This window comes from Aedes albopictus, chromosome 3, assembly GCF_035046485.1.
Source record: "Aedes albopictus strain Foshan chromosome 3, AalbF5, whole genome shotgun sequence".
In the NCBI taxonomy this organism is placed as follows: domain Eukaryota; kingdom Metazoa; phylum Arthropoda; class Insecta; order Diptera; family Culicidae; genus Aedes; species Aedes albopictus.
Window position 1 is genome coordinate 438,778,493 of NC_085138.1, and position 27,999 is coordinate 438,806,491.

The following is a 27,999-nucleotide window of genomic DNA, read 5'->3' on the forward strand; positions in this document are numbered from 1 at the left end:
GTATAGTCTACGCTTTATAGTGCACTTTGTATAACTTATGATCAGTGATGGAAATGTTCTAATCGTGAAGGAACTCGCGAGTGAAGAGTCAACACAAGGCTTACATATGTTTCCGAGAGTGAAAAGTGTGTGGTTTTATTCGCATCCACCTTCTACGTGAGTAAGAAGCAAAACGAAAATAATAAAACTCACGAGTTTATTATTCGTGAAGAACTTGTAGAGAGCATTTTTGTGTGGGTTTGAAAGCAAATCAAGTGATTCTCCATCATAAACCATTGCTCCATTATTCCTGGAAGGCAGAACTACCAGTCGAGTAAATGCAATTTTCATCAAAATGCAAACAAAATCAGAGAAGCTTCGCAAATTACAGGCGAGTGCTTGCCAGCTTCGCTTAAAGGAGTGCGAGTATTCTCGGGCCCTGTTGTTTACAAGTAGGTTTGTGTTGCGTTTGTGTCTGCTCAGCTGCAATCTTCATCATTGTCCATCTCTGATGATGATTCATGCGCGTGCCATTTTGTGTTTAATTAAGGAGTTTTGTGGGCTTCGTGGCCGTGCGATTAGCGGCGTCAGTCGTCTAGGCGTTTCGTAAGCCTCGGAGTGCGGGTTCGATTCCCGCTCCAGTCGGGGAAAACGTTTCGTCGAACGGAAAATTCTCCATTGGGCCACTGGGTGTTATGTGTGTTATCCGTTGTCTCGTGTATGTGTAATGATCAGTCTGTACAGCTTCTGGCTGAAGACGGTGTAGTGTCTTTTTGAGTTTTATTGTTTGATTTTTAACGCTATCTTGTTCCTTTCTTGTATAAATCTGGACCAACATTTGAAAAGGGCATACAAGCATTGGTAAACAATGACTTCACACGTCGCTCCTGAGCCCCCATCAGCTTATTCACAAAAACTAAAACCATTATCAGATAGAGCAAACATCGATCTTTCGGATAACGGTGTTCATTTGCGTGGGCGGGCTGCTGTTATGCCCTACGGAGCGTTTTCGAAAAAAGACGCAAGACCTCTTGGACCCTTTTCAAATGTTGCTCCAGAAATGAGGCCTTCCAGCAAGCTACCATGTAGCTTTTCTTCCCATATCTTCAACAAAGTACGGTGTAGGGTTTCATGCAACTTCTCACTTGTGTTTTTAAAGTATAGCCGTCATTTCTAGCAGCCTTACTGTTTTCTACACAGTAAAATTTTTTGAAAATTACACCCGACGTAAATATATTTAGCATACAATTTTCTATTCCATTTCACTGAAATTTACATGAAAGAACTTCTTGTGTGGAATATTGAATGCAAGATTCATACTGAGAGCAAGCTGCAAAGTTATAAAGTAATGGAAAAATTTCTGCGATATGACGGTGTCCTTTTGATACAGTTTATATGATGTAACATTTTTTAACTGTGTACTTCTTCGATTGCCTTTTTAACCTCAGCTAGCGTTGGTGGTTCCATGTTAACACGTTAACATGTGACGTTAACGTCACGAATGCTTAATCTGTTTGGAGCTAAATTTCTCTGAAAGTAACTGAGTCTCGAAGTGATCTCTCCACCTGGCAGCTTCCACATTTTTAGCTGTCATCAGTTTTAATCAGTGCTGCCAACCATCAGCGCTTGAGTCGTATCGACGCTGGTATAAGAGAAACTTGTATCACTTTATTTGTACGTTTTCTGATTCGCTCTTTCAAGAATCACTCATACCAACAAAGACAGAATCCGACACAAGTCATACTCCATCCTCGTTCTGTGATCGTCACCACCGATGGTTATGATTGTCATGACTCTTTCCTTCACATCTAAGAGCAGGAAACAAAGGCCGCATACCATTGTAAGCGCCTTTTCAATTCATATGGATTGGTACAGTACAGTACAGTACAGATTCAAAATTTCAGGCGTGATACTCGAGCTGGTTTGTATCTCACTTGGAAAAAACGACATCAGAAATCTGTTCTCACGATTACATTGTGATGGTTACGAAAACTATCAACACTGGTTCCAATCTCATTGCATGTGACGGGAGACGGTACTGTTTTCCTCTGCACGTCATTGATAGTTAAAAAAAAATCCTTATGTAATTTTGTTTCTTACAGTTTCTTCATGCGGTGAATGTTATCCTCAGCGGGAGAGGAATTATTTGTTTTAAATTGTTGTTAGCTTCCGGCACTGTCTATCCGATGCCATATCGGTATGACGATAAGTGAGCCGTCGGACTTTCGACGGGTCGATCCTCGGCCGACGTGTTACGGTAATTCCTCTCCCGCTCTGACCTTCTTGCACATTGCACACAACAGAGACCCAACCGAAGGAGATGGAGATTCTGAGAAGGAACAAACCATGTGCATTATTAGAATCGAGTTAAGTTCTGTGAAAGAAGCACCTGTTTAGCAAATTGGGAGTCATGGGCTCGATTCCTTCCAGAACACGTGGATTTTTTTTTTTTCATAATTCGAACCTCAATTTGTTCATCAAATGCGTGTTTCTATTGTATGCATAAATGTCATAGCAATCCACCTTTGTAATATCCATCAAGAATAACACTAACAATTTCTTCACGGATTCTTTGAGAAACTCATTCAGAAATAGTTTCTGTAGATACTTATATCTAGACTTTTGTCTAAATATCTTCACAGAAGCTTATCTAAGAAGGAGCAGAGGGAATTCTTTAGCTCTTGCGCTTCTACCGGAATTCCTTCAGAAATACGTCTACATAATACTGCATATCCAGATACTTCGGTATTTAAGTGATGTCTTCAAAGGTTCAGTAAGGGAGTTTTAAATGGTTCGTCCATGATGTTTTCCAAAAAATCCTCTCTAATCTTCTAGAGATTCCTTTCGAATTTCATCCAAAGATTCAGGGATTTCTGCAAAAAACCCTGCAAGGATTTTTTTTAAATTGCTTTTGTGGTTCGGTGAGAAATATCTCCTAGGATTCCTTTCGATATTCCTGCAGGAATTGTTACAGATATACCTCCAGGGATTATTTAACAAGCCCTTCCAGATATTACAACAAAATACTGGAAAAATCCTTGGAACATTTTCTAAAGGAATTTGTAAAGCAATCCCTGGAGAAATCCCTCGAAAAGCGCCTTGTGATATTTATTAAGATTCCTAGAATACAAATTTACAAATTTACTAATTTTCTAGAAGGATTCCTGGACCAACATTTCTAAAGTAATTTCTGAAGATATTTGTGGAAGATTTTCTTAATTAATGCCTTCAGGAATACCTAACGAAACCTCTTAATATACATCACTAATTCCTAGAAAAAATAACCATGAGAAACTCTGGAGGAGCTCTGAAAATATGTTATTCCAAGAAAAAACGTTTAAACATTTCTAGAGGGATTACTGTAGAAATCCGAAATCAAACAAAAATGTGGAGGATTTCTTTAGAGAATCATTGGAATAATTAAAAACAGGATTTTTTTTAAAGGAATCTTATTATGTGGAAATCTGAAGAAACCTCTCCAGATATTAGTGAAGAAATTATTGAAACGTTCCTTAAAAAATGCCATTTCCACTGAAATTACTAACAGAATCTTTGAAAAAATCAACTCCTGAAAAAAATATGAGAGAATCCCCAAATATTTGAAGGAATACCTGAAGGAACATCTGAAGAAGTTCAGCAATAAATTTTTGAAACAGTTTAAAAAAATCTTAATTTCTATATTTGATCCCTAGAGGAATTACTGGAAGAATTTTGGAATCTTTCCCCTGGAGTTACATCTTTTGAAGAAATGCTGGAGAAATCCTAGCGGAAATTAAAAAAACTAAAGTAATAGCTTCAGAAATGAGCATGAGCATGAGCATAGATGACGTTGCAATTCGTAGTTGCTACCCCGTGATTGACCAGAACAATCGAAGTTGCACAAGGAATCAACAAACGAAGCTTGGGAATAGCATACCGCTCTCAATTGAGCACTTTCGAAAATTTCAGACTTTATAAAGTCAATAATGGCGCCGGCCACGTCCTTACGGTCATCGAGGAAAGAAAGGAATGTTATTGTGACGTACGTTGCTACTAGAGATCGAGATCACCTCATCTTCTCCACGACTGTCACAAGGAGGAGTTTTTGTTAGTGGGGAGGTGATGTGATGTGATTCATGCAACCTCCATTGGAGTCAAAACACTTATTTTCATTTTGAATGAAATATTACACATTTCGCACCGAAGACGACGAACCATTCAAATTATTGTTTAAATGCAAAAGTGAAAGAGAAATATGTATTATTCATAGAAAGTAATTCGAGAGCCCGGTTCGATACTTGACGTGACGAACCATTCCATTAATACAAGAAAAGTATAGTTTAGTCTTTTATTTGAAATATTGTTTAACTATTACCTTTTAAAATAATTATTTTAATAATATGGAACGAACTCATCGATAAACATCCATACTAGTGTCCACTGTATCGACGCTGGCAGAAGCGGCATTTTTCCACTGCGAATCTCACTGAACTGCTCCGTTGGGAGACGACGACGTAGCTCCCTAAAGGAGTAGCTTCAGAAATGTATTAAAAAGTAGATAACAGAAAACAAGGACAGACTTCTGCAGCAATTTTTAAAGGAGTTTCTTAAAGAATCCTTGAAGTAGTTCAAGACTTGGGAAGTATTCAATATCCCAATAGATATTTCTAAAAGAATTTCCATTCGAAACCCATGAGCTAATAAACTCCTGAAGGAGATTTAAAGCAAATTCATGGACGAATTCCTGAAATAATCTATGTAGGAGAAATTTTCAAAAAAAAATAAATGGACAAAAATGCATTATAAAGGGATACACTTCGACCTTATACGTCCACTTTTTTACGTCCAAAATTAAGATAAACGTCCATTTCAATCATTATTGCTCTATACCTTCAATAGTTTTCTAAATATACACATGTAATGTTAAGAAAAGTTCGATGGGACAACAAAGGCCAAATGAGATAGCTCCTGATATCATTATGTCTAATGTTAGATGGCAACACTGTTCAAATAGAATCATATATTGCTGAATATATACATTTGAATGTATGCAATATAAAATACTCTTCAGCATAATTTAAGTAGTCAAACACTATTTCATGTTGCATAGAATAAAATGAAGTTTTTTTTAAAGCTGGCAACACTGCTGAAATGTAAATAAAAATCTGAATATATAATTCACTACAACTGGGATGGTGTTCCATGTTGAATGTGGTTTGAAGTAACGTAACACAATATCAGCAAGTCATCTAGATTTACATTGAATACTTTTCTTTGTAAAATTTGGTTCTTCAAAATTATCTCTGCAACTGGCATCACTGCATAATGTTAAACATCGATCTTCACAATTTTGAGATAATATATCGAATTCGATTGTTAAGTTAAGTTTATGTAGAAGTCAAGTGCCATCTTTGGCGTCATTTTAAAATACATACATTTTTGACGTCACTTAATAACACATAATTTTTGTACTAACTGACAACATTGGTCATGTAGATTAAAATATTACTCAATATCATAGATCCGGTGTGAGATAGGCCATTCGAATGTTTGACAATGCTATAATACACCTCAAGTGCAGAAAAATGTTTCACGTTTGGACACAAAAAATATACTATTGCTGGCAACACTGGTCATAAAGATACAAATATAACTCAATATCTCTGATATGGTGTAAGATAGGCATTTCAAATATAAAACAATGTTATAGTGCACCTCAAGTGCAGTACATTGTTCTACGTTGGAATACAAAAAAAAAAATATTGCTGGCAACACTGATCATAGAGATTCAAATATAGCTGGGTCTCAGAGGTGACCTCCATTTTGTTTCACATTGTGACACAACAGAATATGTTAATTCTGGCGGATATATAATAGGAAATCTCAGATTCTCAGAAAAAAATGAAAGGCATCCCGGACATACTCCTGAAATCCCCTCAAGGAATGCCGGGATTAAGCACTGGACAAATTAGCAAAAAATCATGATGGAAGAATACCTTCAAGGTTTACCGGAAGGTTTCAGGATTCATGAAACAAATTTGAAAAAAATCAGGACTCTGGAGAATCCCTAGGATGAATAATGAAACATTCCTAAGTAACTTTTGCAGGAATCCTGATAAAAAAAACCCTCAGAGAATGTTTGGGATGAATCTTTGAAGAAATTTCGGAAATAATCCTTGGAAATGGATTTCAGCTTGAACCACGGGAATTCTTTTGTAGGCACAAAAGAAGCATTCCTTGGAGGAATCCTGAAAAACAATCCTGGTGTATTCCTAAAAAAAAACACTCAAGAATTTTCAAAAGAGTTATTAATTCTTGGAGGCAGGGTTCCTGATTTCCCCTTTTCATCTTCTTTCACATTCGAAGACAGTTAGCAGCGAGCGGTTGTCGCTTTAGTTTGTGTGTTTGCTTGTCAGCGACGACAGCAAACTCCGGCGAACGGTGGGAAGCCACACTTGGAAATTACTCATTCATCCACATTCGCATCGCAAGCAATCGAGCGGTGATGCGATTCGTGAGTGATACGAGTGATATTGTGCATACGAATTTTTTATGTTTCCAAAAAAATGTTTATTATTTTCTTTGCTTATCTAGCATTTCAACAACAATACACTAAAAATGTATGTATTACATGCAAAAATTCTCTTCTAGTTATGATAATAGCCGCTTCGATCGCTCACCAGCATTCTTCATTTTTCGCTATTCATTCATTCGCGTGCGATCCAAATTGCGACGAACGGCAACGAATATCCATGTCAAACAATTTGCGCATCGCTTCCCACTGGTGATGGGGTTGCATGTTTGATCATGACTATCCGTTTGCTGCATCTTTCTCGATTCGCTTCAGCAAAAAGGAGTGAATATGAATGGAGTGAGGCGAATATACCGATCCTTGCTTGGAGGGAACATATAAAATAATATTTGAAAAAAATTGGAGTGAAACCATGAATAAATACCTTTAGATATAATAGAAAAATAATAAAAATATCGTAATTCCCTGGAAAAATCCTCTCATTTTAATGATGTCGAAGTGCTCATAAAACTCTTCTGTACAACCTTGCCGAAGACGACACTTTTCTATATGCCTTGGATCACGAGATAAAATAGTCTAAAACTTTATTTAAAAGCTAGCGCCACTTAGCCGGAAAAATTTCCACCTAATAGGTGAATAATAAGAATACTGACCGGGGTTGATAAGAATATTCTTGTCATTCTGAACAACTTTGTCGAAGACGACACATTTATATCTGCTTTGGTTTCCAATATAGAAGTCTAAACTTTACTTTATAACTAGCGCCACCTAGCGGTGAAATCATCAACTAATTGGCAAATCACAAGAACATTCTTGTCCTTCTGAACAACTTTGTCAAAGACGACACATTTATATCTGATTTCGATACCGAGATAGAGAAGTCTAAAACTTCACTTTTTGACTAGAGTCCCCTAGCGGTGAGATTACCAACCAATTGGAAAATCACCAAAATGTTCTTGTCCTTCTGAACAAGTTTGCCGAAGACGATACTTTCCTATATGCTTTCGATCCCGAGATAGAGAAGCTGAAATTTTACTTGTTAACTAGCAACACCCCCAGTTAATGGATGGTCTTATGTAGATCGATCAGTGTTGCCATCTGCGGTCAAAATTCCAAATAGTGAATGGCCTTGCATGATAGTACTCAAACTTTGTCAAACACATGGAGAAAGTAAACTAGTATCTAGTATGTTAATTTTAATGGAAATTGGAAATTGCTATGATTTTTTTACGTCCAACTTTATTTACGGCTTGGAATATTTTTAATAGGGTGAAATATCAAAGAAGAAGGAAAAGATTCCATGGGAACTAACCATTGCAAAAGGTGATGAAATTTGGAAATCTTCAGTAATTAGCTTTAATTTCACTGAACTGAAGGAACATCACCCAATACCGATAAATATTGTGATATTATGTGACGATTCACAGTCAACAATATAAAGGTTAATACATTTCACCCTCCTCTCCCCTCACCAGTAGGGATGTGAGTGAGTCTTGATAGCACACGGATGAGCAACGGCAAAGATCGTTGCAGTGCAGAGTCATGCATCTGCAGTACAAACACATAGTGGCACTAACCCCGGTGCCGGTGTGGTGTTCCGTAATGGTCGCATGGCAGTTTCAGATGGACCCCCTGCGGGTACAAAATGGCGCTGCACTAACTAGCCAAGCCAGCGTATAGGTAAGGTACTTATGCTTGGCGCTCTCGAATGGTGATTAATGGAATCGGTTAGTGAGATTAATTGTTTCAATTTAAGGCTCGATGGTATAATTTGTTCGTGCACGTGTGAGTGTTAGAGTGTCACAAGGAACGAACGCCCTGCAGGGACCGTAAATTATGGCCTTACTAATCGATTGCAGCCATTTGGATAAGGCGAGGTTATTGATTTTCTGAGGGTGGTGACTATTGCAATATCCTTTTGAGCACTTAGTTAGCATGATATCATAACTGTAATTTTGATTGTTAAACAGTTCTAAAGCTCCAAAATTCAGACAAAATTTTCAACAACAAAAATCCACCGGAAGTCAAACAGCTGTGACGCGCTTGTGGTTCAAAAAACCTAACGAACCGTAATGTTCGGTCAATAATTTGCATAATTGATGTTTGCGGTTAGACCTCGGAACGATTCACTCGAATAAAAATGTGTTTGCCAAAAGACAAAAAAGAAATCCAATTAACCATCATTACCGTATCAAACCGGGTTCGGCAGAGCCGGGATGAGGCTGGAAAACACCATCCATCCATCCATTCATCCATCCGTCAGCCGGTGGTGTGGTGGTGTCATACGCTTTGTCCATGTTGACACGGTTCTGGCAGCTGATCGATTCATGCTGTCTGTCTGTCCGGGGTGATGATGAATTTCCCATCAGGCAGCGGCCACTACTGTGTTAACACGAGTGCAATTAAATGTGTGTTAATTTAATAATAAAAACTGCAGTTATTTTTCTGCCATCAAACCTCTACAGCCAACAGTCGAATAAATACGGTTTGTGTTAGATTTTTACCATTGTTGACCACTAATGAGTTTTTTTTTTTGTCATGCCGTGATCATTGAACTGATAACTCACTATGCGATTGTGATGTCAAAACCAACCTAGATTCGGCAAAGCTGGGAAGGAAAGGTTAGGAGGTCACCAGAGAGCCACTAACTTTCCCAATATTAATGGCACACCGACGATAATTATTTTGTCTGATTATAGAGGCGCGTCGTTGTTGTTTGTTGTTTGCCAACACAGTATCGACGATTTGTCGTTTTTATGGCGAATAAAAGTTTGTGAGAAAAAACTAATTGGTGTTTAATATGCGGTTCGAGTGCAGCTAATTAATACGATATGTGACAAAATTGGTTTGTGGTTTAGATGGGACGGCATTTGAGCAAGCATTCATGAGTTAATTCATTGTTTGTAAGTAAAAAGTGCCCATTCTGCGATGAAAACGATTGATTTCGAAGTGAAATCCTATATTTTTTTTGCAATTACATAATTTTATTTAGAACAGTGATTAACTGTGAAGAAAAAAAGCAAAGCAAAGCAAAGATAACCATACACATCGTAGTTGCTAATCTGTGATTGACCAGAACAATCGAAGTTGCACAGAGATCCCATGAATGGTGCAAGGGACTAGCTAAGCTACACACTCTCAATGTGCACAATTCGAGAGTTCAGTACTTTAAAGTCAATACCGGCGCCGGCCACGTCCTTACGGTCATCGGGAAAGGGAAGGGATGTTAGTTTGACAACCGTTGTTACTAGAAACCGTGGAATCCACAGCATCCCCACAGTTGTCTCGGGAAGAAGTATTTGTTAGTAGGGTAGGGTAAGGTGTGGATCTTGGAGCCACCTTTGGTAGGTATATGATCCACTAGTTATATGAAAATACACGACACGGTCTTCATCCCGATTATGATTTATTTGGTCGCGATAGTAAGGGTAATGCACATACGTCAACGATCGTTCTATCTTAAACGCGTCACCGCATTGATCGTTTGCATAACCGTGAAAACCGACTATCCCACGAAAGTTATCGCGCGCTTCTGATTCCGCATTCAATATTCGCGATCCCATCTCCCTACCGAGAAAACCGACCGACTCACGGAAATCGCCGCGCGTTTCCCACAGTATTGAACTTAGAGTATACGGAGAATAAACTTTCAAGCTTAGATAGCTATTTTCGAACTATGTATTGTATTATTTTCAATTTGCTCAATGATTGTTGTGAACTGCAATCACTTTCTTCTAACATTTTATCGCTTAATATTAGGCCTACACCAAAACTACAAGATTAATTTGTAGATATTACAGACTACAAGAGTCCTCATGGAAACGCATTGGCGAAATTACCCCAGCTACTTCTAGTATGTAAAGAAAAAAATAATTCGGAATGATCTCACCCAGTTCCATGTCGTCGGATAACCGCAACCACTCCTTCAATTTTCTGCAATATTGTTTTCTACCAAGTGTGCATCCATTTTTATCACTTCACGAGGAAGGATAATGTGCACCTACCCCAAACACGTGTCGCTTTTCACTTTTTCCTTCGAACAGTGCAACGCGGCCGAGATTTTCATCGCAACTGCCACAAACACGCGTCACTTTTCGTTTTTTTTCGCCGAACAATGCAACCCGTTTGAGATCCCCATCGCAAATGCCCCAAACACGCATCATTTTTTACTTGTTCCTTCGAACAATGCCTTGGTATGGTGGTATAAACTACCAACCAAGCCGATCTGTTTAACAGCACAGGTCGTACGGCAGAAGTTTCACGCATTCGATGTATTCGTTCAATACATGGCCTACTTGCCTAATTACACCTTCTGTAAATTTTCACACTTGTTCGCAACCTGGCGAATACTATCATATCTATCATTTCATCATCCACTTTGATCTCTACTCCCTTACACTCTGAGTAGAAAAAGACCGATATAGCCATAAAATGATTAAGTTATAAATAGAATACGGTCGATAAATCAGAATGTGGCTATATGAACCACAAGAATGTCATGCAACATGAGGGCACGCTTGAAAGTGTCGCGTGAAGCTGGTGTTCGGGCAGCTACTATTTCCCGAATCCATCAGGTCATCAAGAAGCTTCGCCGGAACTTCGGCTGCTCGGAATAACTGCTTCAAAGCCTGTTGGACGGATTTCTTGATAGACATAGTTGCAGACGCCTGCGAAGCCAAAGTTGACGTAAAGTTCGTAAATATTTTTTTTTTACTTAATCATTCATTTAAGGCTCATGCGCCAACAGGCATAACGGAGCCGAATTCAGTTAAAACTATTTACAATTTCATGTTTTTGTCTTATAAACTATGTTAGTTTTGGGGAACCGAAAAACTCGCGGTTTGGTCGAGGTTAGGGGAATCAACAATATTTGAGGAAAGGATAGGGTGATGGGGTTTTTCGTTGACACGTGACAGCTTGGTGTGGCGTATTGCTGCTGGTCAAACGTAGAGTGGAAAAACAACCTGTAACGATACATACAGACGATTTTTGAAGGGACACGAGGTGGACAAGTGGAGCAAAAAGACTGGGATATCAAATAAAGACACGAGGTGGACAAGTGGGACAACAAGACGAGGATATCAAACGAAGACTTCAGCTTGCTTCAAGAAGTCGTACACAAGCTTCATATACTCAAGATTAAGTATACCCAACACATCTCTAATGTCTTCCTTTACTGGTTTCCCTCGGGCCCTGAGGGATGCACATAAATCGGATCTGGCAATACCGTATTCGGGACAGTCCCACACAATATGGTTGATATCTTGATAGCCTGCACCACAGCTCCAACGATTGCTATCTGTGAGCCGTATTCGATAGAAATGCGAACCCAGAGAATAATGATTGGACAATGGACATAAGTGGACACATTATCTTGATAAAATCTCGACCCATGTCCAACCCCTTGAACCACGCCGTCTTCGATACCTGTGGGAGAATTGAATGTAACCACCTGCCCAACTCTCCTGCATCTTTTGTTGCCAACTGACCAAGACATGCTGACGAGCAATCGAAAAAAAAAAAAAATCATTGAAGACGATATGACGGTCATAAATATCGCCTTCCATAGAGCCCACCTCGGCGAGTGAGTCCGCTTTCTCATTGCCCGGGATCGAGCAATGCGAAGGGACCCAAACCAAGGTGATGTTATATGCTTGATTCGATAGAGCACTAACAAATGATCGTATTTCGCTTAGGAAATACGTGGAGTGCTTTACCGGCCACATTGAGCGAATAGCCTCAATTGAACTTAGGCTATCCGTGAAAATGAAATATTGATCAGAGGGAAGAGAGGCGATTCGCTCTAATGCGTAGTGTATAGCCGCCAATTCTGCGACAAATACTGAGCAAGAACTTTGGAGCTTATGGGCGGCGCTATGAAGCTCATTAAATTCACCAAATCCAGTGGAATCATTTGTTTTTGACCCGTCAGTGAAAAACCTTCTGTCGCAACTGATATGACCAAACTCGCTTGCAAACATTTTTGGAATGTGCTCCTATCGGAGCGGATCTGGGATTCCACGGATTTCTTGCATCATGGTCAGATCGAAACCTATAGTGGAATTGGAGAAGTCTGGGAAACAATCGCGGTTGGGAACATTCAATGAAGGGTGAACCTCCAGAGTCATGTACGAGTAGTACACTGTCATAAATTTTGTTTGATGAATTCGTTCGATCAGCTTCTCAAACTTTTCAATTACCAATGGATTCAGCACCTCACAGCGGATGAGGAACCTTAACGACAGTTCCACGAAACGATCTGATAAAGGGAGTACTGCTGCTAGTACCTCCAAACTCATTGTGTGCGTCGAGTTCATGCAGCCTAACGCGAACCGAAGACAACGATACTGGATACGCTCTAGCTTCAGGATGTGTGTTTTCGCGGCGAACTGAAAGCAAAAGCTACCTTATTCGAGAACCGCCAGTATCGTTGAACGATAAAGCTTTATCAAATCTTCCGGGAGGGCTCCCCACCATGTTCCGGTGAGTGTACGCATGAAGTTGATTCGTTGTTGGTACTTCTGATACAGATAATTAATGTGCTTTCCCCAGGTACCTTTAAAGTCGAACCAGACCCCTAGATACAAATGTAAAAGAGCTTGAGTGAGTTCTTTACCCGAAAATTGAAGCGCTAGATCGGCTGGATCACGCTTCCTAGAAAAGACAACTAACTCAGTTTTCTCCGGAGAGAATTCGATACCCAGCTTTACAGCCCAAGCAGACAAATTGTCCAGAGTATCTGGCAATGGTCCTTGCAGATCTTCCGCCTCTGGTCCGGTGATAAAAACCACGGCGTCATTCGCAAGTTGTCGTAGCGTGCAATTTTCCACGAGACATTCGTCGATATCTCTGACTTAAACATTGTAAAGAAGGGGGCTTAAGCATGAGCCCTGGGGAGACCCATGTAACTAATTAGTGAAGTTGCCGAGATTCCAGGAGAGAAAAACATGTGCTACTCAGACAACAAGTTGTACAAATAGTTGTTCAAAATCGGAGAAAGCCCACACTCGTGGAGTTTGTCTGAAAGGACATCAACGCAAACTGCATCAAAAGCCCCCTTAATATCCAAAAAATACTGAACCCATTTGGTATTTTTGAGCGTAGGCCAGTTGAATTTCTGTAGAAAGCAGAGCCAGACAATCGCTCGTTCCCTTGCCTCTGCGGAAACCGAATTGAGTATCTGAAAGAAGGCTGTTCGATTCAACCCATGTATCGAGCCGGTGGAGAATCATCTTCTCTAGCAGCTTCCGTAAGCACGACAACATCGCAATTGGACGGTACGAGTTGTGATCGGACGCTGGGAGGCTTTTGAGCAAGTTGAACTTTATTCTATCCATTCCTGGGGCAGAGTTGTTACATGACAGAAGCGCGAGTGCGAATTCTAGCATTGAAAAGGGTGAAACCATCGCATTCCTTTCGGGTGGATAACGACGAATATTCGCTTGTACTTTGACCGAATCCGGACAGACTTTCTATGCGAAATCTAAAATCCATCGAGGTGAGCTTTCTCGATTCTCATTTACCGATAGATACCGCGTTGCGCTTTCTCTTTCCCACCGTCCAGAGAGTCCGCATTGACTTCTCCCGTGATAAACCGTTGACGAAATTCCTCCAATAACCACGTTTCTTCGCCTTCACGAGGTTCGTGAATTTGTTGTGAAGAGAGGAGTACCACTCGTAATTCTTCCGTGTACCGCGGATCTTTCGCGATAGGCTCCGGTACATTCTTCATCCCACCACAGTGTGGGGGGTCTTCGCCGTATTGAAGTTCCCGGAACCGGCCTACGCTGCGCTTGAAGAGCACTTTCGACGATTAACCTGGACAAGAATTGGTATTCTTCCTGCGGTGGAAGAACGTCAACCGACTGCTCGCCCTCTGAGACCAATTCAGCATATTTACCCCAGTCGATATGTTTTGTGAGGTTATACGCGACGTCGATCTGGCGAGCCTGACACGAATCATTGGTAATTGAAATTTTGATTGGCAGATGATCACTCCCATGGCGTTAGACAATAACGAAATTAACCTAAATATCGATTACTCCTAAAAATATGCACGACACGTTCAATGCACATATCAATTGAACACCCCAAGTTTTCCATACAAACTTCGGTTTTAAAAAAGGCCCGGTCCAATATTTTTCAAAAAATCTTTCACTATGACATTTCTAGGGTCTCAAACCCCTGTTCTTTTTTGCCTTTCTCGTACACTAAGTGTACTGGAAAGGCTATATGTTCACTCTAAAAACGACTTTTTGATAGAAGGCTCGGAGGGTCAAGTCACATATACCAATCAACTCAGCTCGACGAATTGAGATGATGTCTGTGTGTGTGTATGTGTGTGTGTGTGTGTGTGTGTGTGTATGTGTGTGTGTGTGTATGTGTGTGTACAAATAAACTCACATCTCTTTTTGGCAGTAAACCTCAACCAATTTTAATGACCGACGGTTCATTCGACGCGGAATCTGGTCCCTTTGTTTCCTATTGAAAATGGTTCGGATCGGTCCAGCCGTTCCGGAGTTATGGCCATTTACGTGTTCCGGACCAGTACGCTTGGAAGGGGCCATACATAAAAATGTAACAAACATATACATGCGACACATCAAACTGCGGCATTTTGGATAACCTGATGAACAGTCAGCAAGAAAACAGTCTCAGACCATATCTGAACCGGTAGTGTTCCGGAACCGGTTCCGGGAGTCCCGCCGGAAGTGGCCAAATATAAAAGTGATCCAAATCCATGCATGCGATACATCAAATTGCGGCATTTTGGATAACCCGATGAACAGTCAGCAAGAAAACAGTCTCAGACCATATCTGAACCGGTAGTGTTCCGGAACCGGTTCCGGGAATCCGGAACCGTTTCCGGTGGCCGGAAGTGGCCAAATACAGAAGTGAACCAAATCCATGCATGCGACACATCAAATTGCGGCATTTTGGATAACCTGATGAACAGTCAGCAAGAAAACAGTCTCAGACCATATATGAACCGGTAGTGTTCCGGAACCGGTTCCGGGAGTCCCGCAGGAAGTGGCCAAATATAAAAGTGAACCAAATCCATGCATGCGATATATCAAAGCGCGACTTTTTTGATAACCCAATGAAAGGTTGGCATAAAAAAAAGACTCAGACCATAACTGAACCGGTAGTGTATCGGAACCGGTTCCGGATGTCCCGCTGGAAGTGGTCATATATAAAAGTGATCCAAACCCATGCATGCGGCACATCAACCTACGGCATTTTCGATAACCTGATGATTCTGTGGACGCTAGCTAGAAAACAGTCTCAGACCTTATACACTACCTGTCATAAGTACGGACTCACAAAAAGTATTGCAACAATATTGCATCACCCTGACTCACCTCGATATCTCCAAAACCTGAGGACTAACAAAAATGCCTTCTTCAGCAAAGTTTTTCAGAAGCCCAAAAGCAACAACTTTTCTGAAGGCGGCATTTTTGTAGGTGTTCTAGTTTTAGAGATATCGAGGTGAGTCAGGGTGATGCAATATTGTTGCAATACTTTTTGTGAGTCCGTACTTATGACGGGTAGTGTATGAACCGGTAGTGTTTCAGAACCGGTTCCGGGTGTTCCGCCGGAAGTGACCGTATATAAAAGTTGACAAAACTCTTGTATGCGGCAAATCAAATCACGGCTTTTTCGACAACTTGATGACCGGTTATTGGGGAAGTGGGCTAAGACCACATTATGTACTGTCAGTAGTGCCGAAACTAGTTCCCTCCGAAAGCGGCTAAATATAAAATTGAACCAAACCCATGGCTTTTTTGATAACCTAATAAACTTTAGCAAACAAATAGGCTCAGACTATTTAAGAGACTATCGGTAGTGTTTCGCAACCGGTTCCGGGTCGGAAGTGACACCAAACCCATGCATGCGATACCTCAAATCACGGCTTTTCAGGTAACATGATGAACAGTTGCAAGAAAATAGACGCAAGCCCTATCAGTGTGTTACGGAACTGGTTACGGGTGTCCCGCCAGAAATGATCAAATGTAAAAGAGAACCAATACATGCGACATATCGCACAAATAATCCCAGACCATATTTGGTAGTGTTCCAGAACTGGTGACAAGACGAGTAACGCGTCGGAAGTGGTAAAATATAGAAAGAATCTAAACCATAGCGGCGTTTATGATAATCTGATGAACGGTCAACAAGAAAATAGTCTCAGGTCACAGTAGTTCGGAATCGGTTGCGGGTGTGATTTGATAGAAGAGGATTTTTTTATTACCGAACACTTTGGGCCGAAGGGTCTCCGATTTCAATGAAAAGTTTACCACAGCTAGAGGTCGTGGATATATGATCATATTTGGAATTCAAAAAAATCAAAGTGGACTGTTTTCCCGGGAAACGCTAGATGAAATTTCTTGATTTTTAAAAATTTTGTAAAATACCCCAAACTTCAAAAAATTATACATATCTCAAAAACTATGCATCGTAGAACAAACTTTTTTTAATGAAATCGACGCCAAATTACCTCAGCAATCCGATAAAAATACATCGAGAAAAAAAAATTTCAAAAAAATTCTCACCATAGAGAAAAAACGTCTAAAAATGCTGATAAAAGTACCGTCTGTATCATAGATTATTTTGAACAAAACTTTTCTTAGCGCAGGAACTAATGTTCTTCCTTTCGTTCTTTGACGCCAAAATGGAATCTCTTACCGTTTTAGAGATATAGTCAAAGAACCAACGGCCAATCGCTATATTTTCATAGGAAGCCATCTACAACAGCGGCCGTTCACCTGTTGCAACATATTTGCTTTGCAACGAGCAAATGACATACGCTAATTGTAACGTAACTTTGACACTAACGTGCATCGGAGTGCCCTGACAGCACATATAAATTCAACAACTTATCAACGTTTATATAAAAATATAATTTAATCGCGGCAACCTTGTACAGTTTTTCAATCTCCAATCTCCTTATGCTTCTAAAACTACTGCTCACAATTTGGGTGCGGCTGGTTGAGCCCTCACTCTTCTCATTGCGATTGAAATTTTAATGGAAAATTTACATTTTCTGCATTTTCCTCGTAGGACGGTAAAATTTTACATGAATCGTGTTACCAATGATAATAAAATATAGCCTAAAGTGTGCTGAAATAAACATTGGCGAAGATCACAAAGTGATCTGTGATTGTGAATAAAGTTTACCTTCTTCAAGCATTAGCTGACGCTCACCCCGCTGCCGTAGTGGATGGAATGGGGTCACAATGACCCCAATACACGACTAGGGTTAAGGTGGTCAAGCAGTCAACTGAGAGGTCTGATCTTTTTCTGCTCTATTTTGCTGTTGAACATTACATCGGAATATGTATCATCAATAAGTATCGAAAATCGATGATGGCTTTGTTAAAATTGTTGCTAGTGTAAAGTGTTTTCAGGATTCAGGAACATTTTGGCTAACGTCGAAGAAAAGTTTATGAGTACATATTCGACGAGAAAGGCACTATCACCACTAGGTGGATTAATCTGGGTTTTTTCTCATCCCATAACACCAAATTTTGTAAAATTTTGTCGAGCAGTGTTATTCTATACCTACTGCATAACAACTACAGCTCCTAAAATTTTAGTATGCATTCATTATTGAAATAACTAAACTTGTTATTTCCTAGGTGTTATTTATAGGTGTACTCACTAAACAGATTAAATTGCTGCGTTAGCCATGATTTTCTGCTTATTTTAAATGTTTCATGGTTTTGCGGATGGAATAATCAAAGATTGTCTTGATCGCGACGTTTAATCAGTTTACGCTGTTAAGTGAATCCCTCTATTGTGTTATTCGTTTTTGCTATTTTGCCTCTTATGTACACCTTTCGAAGGGCATATCAAGGTATAATGGTATTTAGGATTAAAACCTTTATATGTTATTCAGTTGTTATACTTTTCTACTCAGAAAGAACCACCACACGGGGTAAGATTCAGTGGTGGTAATTCCTACTCCGCAGGGAAGATCGGAAAAGAAATGCACCCGGGTAATACGAGGGCGAACCACCGGATGTGTCGGTTATCGCTGCGAAACCGAATTGCTATCGAAAGCGGATGGTCCACGATTCCTGGATTGGAGTTCGTGTAATGAAGCAGCTGGATCAGTGGCCCGAGGACAAGAAGCTACAGTGTGTTCTCTTCCGGACAGACCCGGAAGAACCACCACGAAGATGGTGGTTCTCGTTCTGCGTACAGAAATTCAACAAAATAGGCGGATTCAAAACCTAAAAATGAATGACCATTTCGTCGAAAGATCTTCGGTGTCTAAGAGAACCGAAGCCAGCGACACCGGCGCATTTGAACGGTAGCATACTGCAGATGGCGAAGGAGAGAGTCCTGGGAGTGATCTGCCATCCAAAAGGGTACCAGTTCGCGTCATCGACATGGCACCACGGCAAGTTGTCGCCGAGAAAAAGCGACCGGAGTAAGTCACGATCGATCGGTATACCCACGCTTTTTGAACCATTTTATTGCAGATAAGGAGAATTTACCTTATCATCATACGAACATTTGGCTCAATACTACAAATCTAGTACTCTTCACCGAGTGTATCGTATCAATCACTACTGTTTACCATGTTGAATCTGTGTACATAAAGTGGCATGGAAAAATGACTACATTTTCTTGGAAGTGTTTGCAAACGCAGCTATAATTGGAGGAATCTGTACGATAGCGATTATTACGATTCCAAAGATGCAAGCGTTTTTATCGATTGTCTTGCTGTCTTCGCTAGTCCACGTATCGTTTGGTAAGTGGAGATAGCTTGTTTCTGAGATTATAGAGATCATCATTGTTGTTGAATTCGCAGCCAGGTTCCGAACACCGACCGATCCTGTTTTCAGTGATGATGTAACCGACTATGATAGTTCTTCTGGAAGCGATTATTATGACGTTAAGGAGTATCCAGTGTTGCCAGGAGAACTGGATGCCTATCGTAAAACCAAACCTGGTGGACTGCTTCCAAGTTCCGATACTGCTTCCAGGAAGGAGGAAGTTGTTGGAACAGAACCAAGCACTACATCCACTGATAAGACAACAAGAAAACCCAGGAGGCGAACTAGAGGTCGAAACCCATCAACCAGAACCTGCATGGAACCGCTGCTTATGACAACTACGGCTGAACCCAGATTGACTCAACAGCTCACCACAACCAAAGCCCCTTGGAGACGGGAAGGAGGTCGTCTCATCATCGATGGGTCGGACCCGAACACCGACCTTTTAAGATCATGAGAGAATCACGTCGTCTCGTAACGAAGGCTCCAATGTTGCAGCGTAGATTTCCCATGAGGGACATTGTTGGTAATGAGATCAAACCAGAAAGCGCCTCCAATCGGTTACTCGTTCTGGGCAGCGTGAGAGGTTGTCGGGAAACCAAACGGGAAGATTATGAGCACAAGGTCGAGAGTAGCCGGATTGTAAATCCGGATCCGAAAGTAACCGGAATTACTGTGGAAATTCCACCCGAGATAACTCGGTCCACGTATAAGTTTGATCCGGTTTCAACTGGAGGGATGGCGCTTGAGTTTAATACGTTTGATGGTGAGCGAGGGACAGTCAAGTTGAAATGGTACAGCTGTCCTACAAGGAGAAACGGTAGAAACTGATTTGTAGGGAGCGGGAAATAACGAAAATGCTTGAAAATAAAACTATTTTCAATTTTCCAAGTCGATTTTTTTCTTGTAATCCCCTTGAGAATTTTTCAGAACGTGTTGGAACAATATTTTTTCAGCAACCGTAGCAAACATCTCACTTAGCATGATACACTTGATGAACCTCACGAAGAAGACGGCTTTTTCCACCAAAGCTTCACTAATCAATGAGACAGCATGACACTGACAACATCGTGCTCTGAAAGTGTTAAAAGAAAAATTTAAGAATCATGAAATAAAACACAAGATTTACATTAATCTCAAAATCAACAGAATTTGAAATTTCTACCATGCATACCAAGTAACACTACTAAGTTAAGTGTGTAAGCAGCGTGGATCAATCCAAATGCATTCCCTTCCGAGGCTATAATCTGATTCAGTTTGTGTCCAAAAGAACACCTGAAAGCACATTACAATCCCACACAAAAGTTCATCGATCCTCGAATCACCGACAACACAGCCAAAAGGATTTAATTGAATTTAATCGAATTTTCTAGTTTGTCACCAGCAACGAACGAACGGTCTGGTTCCGGAACCAGACGAATCCGAACGTCGACGTCGATCCAAACACCCAAACCCCGCTCGAAATTGAAACACATCGCAACATCTGTATCATGTTTTTAATATGCTCGACTTAACGATTATGGTTTTTCACTCACTCACCGGGTCCTTTCTGTGTTCGGTTTATCTCTGTTTCAATTGCCAGGTGCTGCTGAGCCGTGCGCTTCAACCATTGGCACCCGAATCGATCCGCAATCCTGCTGCTGGATGTTGTCGTCGTCCTCGTTCCCGTCTCGGACCCTGCCGTGCATCCGTGCGTTCAAAGTGATGATGAGTAATCGAAACTTGCTGCTGCAGAGTGGATAAAGTGTCGAAAGAGATACGGACTCCGATACACGAGGCTGGTGTGGGACCGTGTGTGAGGGACAGGGTGTGTGGGTGTTAGTGCAAAGGAACAACAACGGGCTCTCTTGAACACGAACAACGCCCCAACGCCAACGACATTCGAATCACAGGGGACGGATTAAGCGTACGATGAGCTATCAGCAAGGTAAGTCTCTTTTGGCAGGGGAGGACTTTGCGGGTAGTTTTGATTGCAATTTTGGATGGGAGTTTTCGTTTGTAAGGAGAGGTGATTTAAACTTGGGGAAAGGATCAAAATCGATGGTGTAAGCTGAACGAGCTGAAAATTAAGGTTTGATGTCAACAAGGTTGAAACGGTGAAGAATAAAAATATATCAATAATGCTGCAGTTAGTTACTCAAGCAACACGACTTGTTTCAAAGCCAGTAACAGCAACCTTAGTGCAATTTATTGCGAGAGTTTGTATTATTGACGATATAACACAATGGCTTCTTCGTCTTTGAAACTCAAAAAGCGCAGATTCTGAATCGTTATGCAACGTAAATGAGAAGGAATGATAAAAAAAATGAAAAAAAAAAAAATGTCCAGACTTGGAACCATGGGCACTAGTATGGGACAAATATCGAATCCTCGCTCCAGTCGACTTTTTAGATCCCATTTAGGTCCCATATGAACTGTGCAAAATTTCAGCGCAATCGGTGAAACTATAATTTAGCGCAAGCGGTTCAAAGTTTTCATAGGATTTACTATGGGAAAAGTTACACTTTCAGATAAAAAATCCCAAAGGTCGTCCCTTGTCTCCTTAATTCAAATCGATCAATGTTTCTTGTTGAAAAATCAATTATGAAACTTTCCTTCGAAGACCACAAAACAATTGGATGCTTGTGTTAAAAGTTATTGATTTATTACCGATTAGTGATCCAATGAACGGCTTTTTGTTTTATTTTATTAGCAGCACTGTAGCTGCTGCCTTGGCTGCTGTTTCTGGGGGTGGTGATGCCTCCCGCCACCCCATGCAACAACGGCAGCAGCAGTGCTGCTGATAAAATAAAACAAAAAGCCGTTCGTTGGATCACTAATCGGTAATAAATCAATAACTTTTTCCACAAGCATCCAATTGTTTTGCGGTCTTCGAAGGAAAGTTTCATAATTGATTTTTCTACAAGAATCATTGATCGATTTGAATTAAGGAGACAAGGGACGACCTCTGGGATTTTTTATCTGAAAGTGTAACTTTTCCCATAGTAAATACTATGAAAACTTTGAACCGCTTGCGCTAAATTATAGTTTCACCGATTGCGCTGAAATTTTGTACAGTTCATATGGGACCTAAATTGGATCTGAAAACGCGACTGGAGCGAGGATTTAGTTTTTCCATACAAGCGTGTACCATACTAATGGGCACCAGGAGTATTATCTACTCACCTTACATACTACACCTCCGTTGCGACGGGAATTCATCCCGCCGTGGATGTCTTTTAAACGCTGGAACATAAACCGGTTTCTCAGCATTGTTTTTCAACAGATGTTCGAAACTAAGAAATTTATTTTCATTAAAAAAGACATAAAATAGTATTTAAATTGACTTACATTTTTAGTTTCGTCCAGGCGTCAAGAAAGTACGGATACAATGACAATAATTGGGTTTTTAAGTTTAAAAAAATGTACTGATATTTTGATTTTATACGAAAGAGCACCTTTTTCTGAGCTACTATGATTTTTTTCAGATTTTTAGAACTTTATTTTGGTACCTAAAATCAATTTCAAAGAGATTTTTTGAAATCACCTTTTGACAGCTGGGCAACTGTTTGACAGCTCCGCCCAGTACAAAATGCAACGAGGGGTGATTCGACAAATCGCTCTCATACAAACTTCAAACTGATTTTAAAATAGGTTCCCGGGCACCAAAATTCATGAAAGTTTGGATTTCGGCTCAGTTTGACATGCAGATTCAGAATATGGAATTATCTCAACACCGCTAAAGAAGCCAATTATCTACACACAACATACAATTTGAAGTTTCATTACAGCTTGTGTACACAACTTGTACAAGAACTTGTATGCAAGCGACACAACATATTTATGCTCAATTACAGTGCCATTCATAAGAGCTGGCATGGGCGAACACGCTCTTTGTGAGAATTGTTGCTCAACGAACCATAAAAGCTACTTAAGTTACTACTTGTTTCTTCATCGTACCTTCTTTGTAACAAGTAAGAGAACTGTCAAAATGGAAAGTCGCGTAAGTTCTTTCACATAATCTGATCGAACAAACCAGAGTTAGATGTTGCATGACTGTAACATAGCACATTTGATGCAAACTGACTGTTTTATCACTTGTTAGGAATCTGTATGATCTGCCTCCACGAATCGATGTCAAACATTTGATGTGATTTCTATGAAACAAAGCCGAACCTTTGCGAAATTCGGAGTTTAAATGCAATTCAATTGACAAGACGGAAGTTGCATGTGCTATCAGTGCAACTCATTTAGACCAAAGCACAGAAAGCCTCATTTTGGATGATGTTGCAGATGCTGCTTGGGTTATCGTCGATCATCACGCCCAAGTGTTTAACGGAGTGCTTCGACGTGATAGTGCAATCGCCTACAATAATCACCGATTGCTGCTCCGACTTCCGATTGTTCACAACCAACACCTCAGTTTTGTGGGGAGCCAACTCCAGTTTCCTGGACCTCATCCCGCCACTTCTTCAATCGACTCACCGTAGACTTCCAGCGTAATGGTGGTAGCAAAGCCGAGGATCTCCACTCCCACCGGGAACTCTAACCTCAACACCTCATCGCACATGAGATTCCATATTGCAGGACCCAGGATGGAACCTTGAGGGACTCCTGAGGTTATGTGAAAGCACTGCCGACTCACCTCTGTGTCGTAAACTAGTACTCGATTCTGGAAATAACTTTCGAGAATCTTGTACAGGCACCAGGGTAAATAGCCGCCCAAATGGCGCTATTAAACGCATTCCTTACATCCAGAGTCACTACTTCAAAGTAGCGAATCCCCCTTCATTTACGCTGCGCTAGAACGCTATGCTGATGGTTTTCTGTAACCGACAGGATTGCGTCTACGGTCGATCTCCCCTTCCGGAAGCCGTACTGGCTACCCGAGAGACCATTTATGCCCTCAGTGTACCTCGACATTCTATTGAGGACGATCTTTTCGAGCACCTTTCCTGTCATGTCAATCAAGCATATTGGTGTAGGTATACTATATATGCCAAAGGGTCTCCGGGTGGTTTCCTCGCCTTTGGTAATAGAACCAGGCTCTGACTCTTCCAAACTTCTAGGAAAACTCCCTCATCCAGGCATTTCTGCGTAGCAGACCTGAACATCTCGGCAGCCTCTGCAATAGCTACCTTTAGGGCCAGGTTCCTACGTCAAGAGACGTTGCTACACCCAAACCTCCATTTAGGTAATGAGCCGGGCTAGCCGCATCTTCCTCTATTCGCTGCCTGCTGTTGTTGTAGTCGATACTGTAGCGAACCGCCAGGTGATCGCCAGGTCGACATCTTGTATGGCCAGTGTCTCTAACAGGATCTGACACCGCTGGTCCGTGAAACGGCGTCCCCATTCCATAGCCCAGGTTTTGAAGTCATCCGCTATTACCACCACTGCCATCTTATCACTGTCGTCATACAGTCCAACTCCAACATCTGCGTGTACTGTCCAATTGGTCACCGCGGAGGCGCATAACAGCTACAGCAGAAGATCCCGTTTACTTTGGTGACTACGAAGCCCTCATACTTAGGTAGTAGACACCAACTTCTAGACGGGGTATTTACCCGTCATCCATATCGCCGCCATTTTTCTGCATCCATCCGCGACCCAATTGCCGTTGCCGGCGGTTACTCGGTATGGGTCCGCTTTTTTTTGCCTTCTAAACCATAGGGGGAAAAATCTGCTCAACAAACACCCTAACTAGAAGGTTAGTTTAGTGTGGGGTTAAGGCCGTCTTCTACAACAGTAGTAAAAGCCAGGACTACTCTCTTCTCGACCCACTAAAACACATTCCTATGGTCGCCAAACCCTTCGTCTCTCCGGAACTACCAAGAAGGCATTGCTTCAGAGAGGGGCTAGTGCACATCGCACCCTCAAGGTTAGCTGCGTAAACTGCAGCAACGAGCAGCTTTGGAGAGTCCATCACGGTCATCCTCACCACTCCCTTTGTCCTCGAAAGGCGGGCAGGGTCAACCCCGCCCGCGCCCAACTGCTTGGCAGACATCAAGAACTGATGCCCACTTGCAACCCGATCTGACCTGCTGAAGGCAAGGGTATCACTACCCTCCAGGCCCTATCAGCTGCACCAGAAGGTTGCTGACAGCAGGGTCTCCACCTGCTCCGACCCTTGCCGGGGACCCCTTTCCAACTGCGTATGGGTCCGCTATGATGGCGATATCCGTCACCCATTCAGAAACCGGCTGACAATGCAGTTGCTGAGCTGCGTCATAGTGGTTCAGGTTCAGCTGCGTTACATGCACTGTGATTTGTTCAATGCGGCATTCTTGAAGGCCGGACTCCTTTGACCACCCCTTGGATGCCTGTTGTTCATGGATTTCTTGATACAAATCAGACAAATGGGTGGACTCGTGCAGCCTTGTGCCTTATGGCTTTTGGCGCCGCATCTCCTACACATTTTGCTATACTGTCAGGGCCTTTGCAGTTCCACGAGTTGTGTTCTGTTTCCAGACACCTGAAACAAACCTCCGGTGGCTCGAGGAATGTCAGATGACTACGCACCAGCCTACCTTGATCCTCTCTACTTTAACGAACTTTTTTACGCCCGCCACAGGTAGCTGAATCAACGCTACCTGTGACTTTTCCGGCCCATTCCGTAGCCTAACAGCTGCGGTGGCCACCAGCATGTCGCATTGTTGCCGCAGTGCCGTAACGAGCTCTTCCACTTCGGTGACCTCGTCTAGGATTTTCACCTTCAGAGTCGCTTCTTGTGTAAGAGCCCTTTGCCAAGGACCTCTTCCGTCAAATTTTTGTAGGCAGCACCCTTGCGTTCCTTATCACGCTTCGGCTCCAGGATCATCTCGCCCGTACGAGTACGTCTGGTACTGCACACGTCGGCTCCCAGATCCACGAGCTTGGCGTCCCTTCGCATCGCCTTCAAGAGTATTCCGAGTATTTAGACTGTTCGGTCTTGATGGCGAGCGCGTCGCTTTTCTCGCGCTTGGCACCTACTATTTTACGCCTTCTTGGTTTGACGTCCTGACTCTCTCGACCTGTGGCTTTTTGTTCTTCCTCTTTCGTTCGAACCTCGTCCAAGGGCGGTCCTCCCCTTGGTTCACCCTACTCTGTGATTGCTGAGGACCTAACAACGGTCACAACCCCCTGTTCCCTTCCATCCGGGACGGGCCATCCTTCCCAGCTTTTCGAGACGCCTGGCTGGGGTCCGACTTGCCGGCATTACTGCCGACGCACAGTGGGCAAAATCGACCCAAAAAACGGATCTTTTAACGCCGCTGGTTTCAGTACGTGAAGTTGACCATTTCTGACGTAAAAAAATACGAGAAATCGATTGGTGCTAAATTCATTCACCGCACGGCACGGGAAGTGATCCATTTTGCCCCATTTTGCCCTTTTTCATACAATAATAGAATCAAATTGTACTTTCAAACAACAAGCACAACTGTAGATCGTTGAAAATAGCTGCAGATATAATGAGTGGTTCAAAGAAATCATAAAAATACAATAAAGATCCTTTCAAGTGCTTATTTTGCCCCATATGCCCCAACAACGGCCGGAAATCCACACTTTTACCTAATTATGAATAGATTTTTAATGTTACTGATTTGAAGTTGATTTTTTTGGCATAAACAAAAAACGATAAATCTTTTATCATCAGAATCATCTTCGGGAGTTGTCCAATTTGCCCCATTTTGCCTATTTTCATAGAAGGAGATTTCAAATGCATTTATAAGAAACATATACTGCTAAGGAACGTTAACATTAGTTTTAGGTGCAATAGGCAGCTAACAGTAATTATGCGCGTATATGAAAGACCTTTTCCCTATTTTACCCTACATGCCCCAAAATCTGCTGGATAATGCCATATTTTGTATGGTTTTGCAATGTCACTGATTGCAAAACATCATTTTTGATATATACGAATGCGGTTTATCGATTAATACTAAAATCATTCTCGGAATGGTACAAACAGCTGTCCATTTTACCCCAATTCGCCTTGCTTTTTTATGTAATGAATTATAAGCTAATATATAAATTCGTTAAATTAATGAATTAGTTTCCCTCATTTTCATTGGTGCTGAAACCAACGTAAACGAAAATACAGTCATATATACGACTTTTTCTATAATTTTAGCTTCTCATGGGGAATTAGGGTATCATAAGTATTTTATAAAATGTGCCAAATATAAACAAAACTGATTAAATAGGCCGTCTTAAAGTACCAATATGTATATATTAAAGATGCTACATTTAATCAATTCTGAGCATATTTGCCACATATTAAGATTAAGATTAATGCTTATTTTGCCCTCAGTTCCCCACCAAAAGTAAGAATTGGAAAAAAGTCATATATTATAAATGTCCTTTTGATTACATTGGTTTCAGTACCAGAAGTCGATGAATTCGGACATAAGCAAACACGAGAAATCAATTTATTCATGAGACGACAAAAAATCAGGGCGAATTTGGGCAAATTGGACAGCTGTTTGTACCCTCCCGTGATTCTAAAGCTAATCGATAAACCGTATTTGTATGTATCAAAAATGACTTCATGTTGCAACCATGATGTAGAGTGATGTTACAAAACAATGCAAAAATGTTATCATCCAGCAGTTTTTGGGGCATGTAGGGTAAAATAGGGAAAAGATCTTTCATATACGAGTATGATAACTGTTAGCTGCCAATTGCACCAAAAACTAATTTTAACGTTACGTAGCAGTATCTGTTTCTTATAAATACGTTTTAAATCTCCTTTTTCTATGAAAATGG

General features: G+C 41.2%; 1 protein-coding gene and 1 non-coding gene across 3 annotated transcripts in view; both read left to right on the forward strand.

Moving 5' to 3' along the window:
* Positions 1 to 27,999, forward strand: part of LOC115268069 (uncharacterized) — a 375,447-nt gene that overhangs the window by 91,004 nt on the left and 256,444 nt on the right. For both annotated transcript variants that reach the window (XM_029876002.2, XM_062856588.1), the window contains one exon: positions 20,858 to 21,202. In XM_029876002.2, the coding sequence (XP_029731862.2) occupies positions 21,187 to 21,202 (16 nt within the window). In that variant the 5' untranslated portion in view covers positions 20,858 to 21,186. The remainder of the gene's footprint in view (positions 1 to 20,857; positions 21,203 to 27,999) is intronic.
* On the forward strand, positions 19,156 to 20,121 carry LOC109425891 (uncharacterized). The gene is made up of 2 exons (XR_009999469.1): positions 19,156 to 19,250; positions 19,311 to 20,121. It is a non-coding gene; the product is annotated as an uncharacterized LOC109425891 (transcript).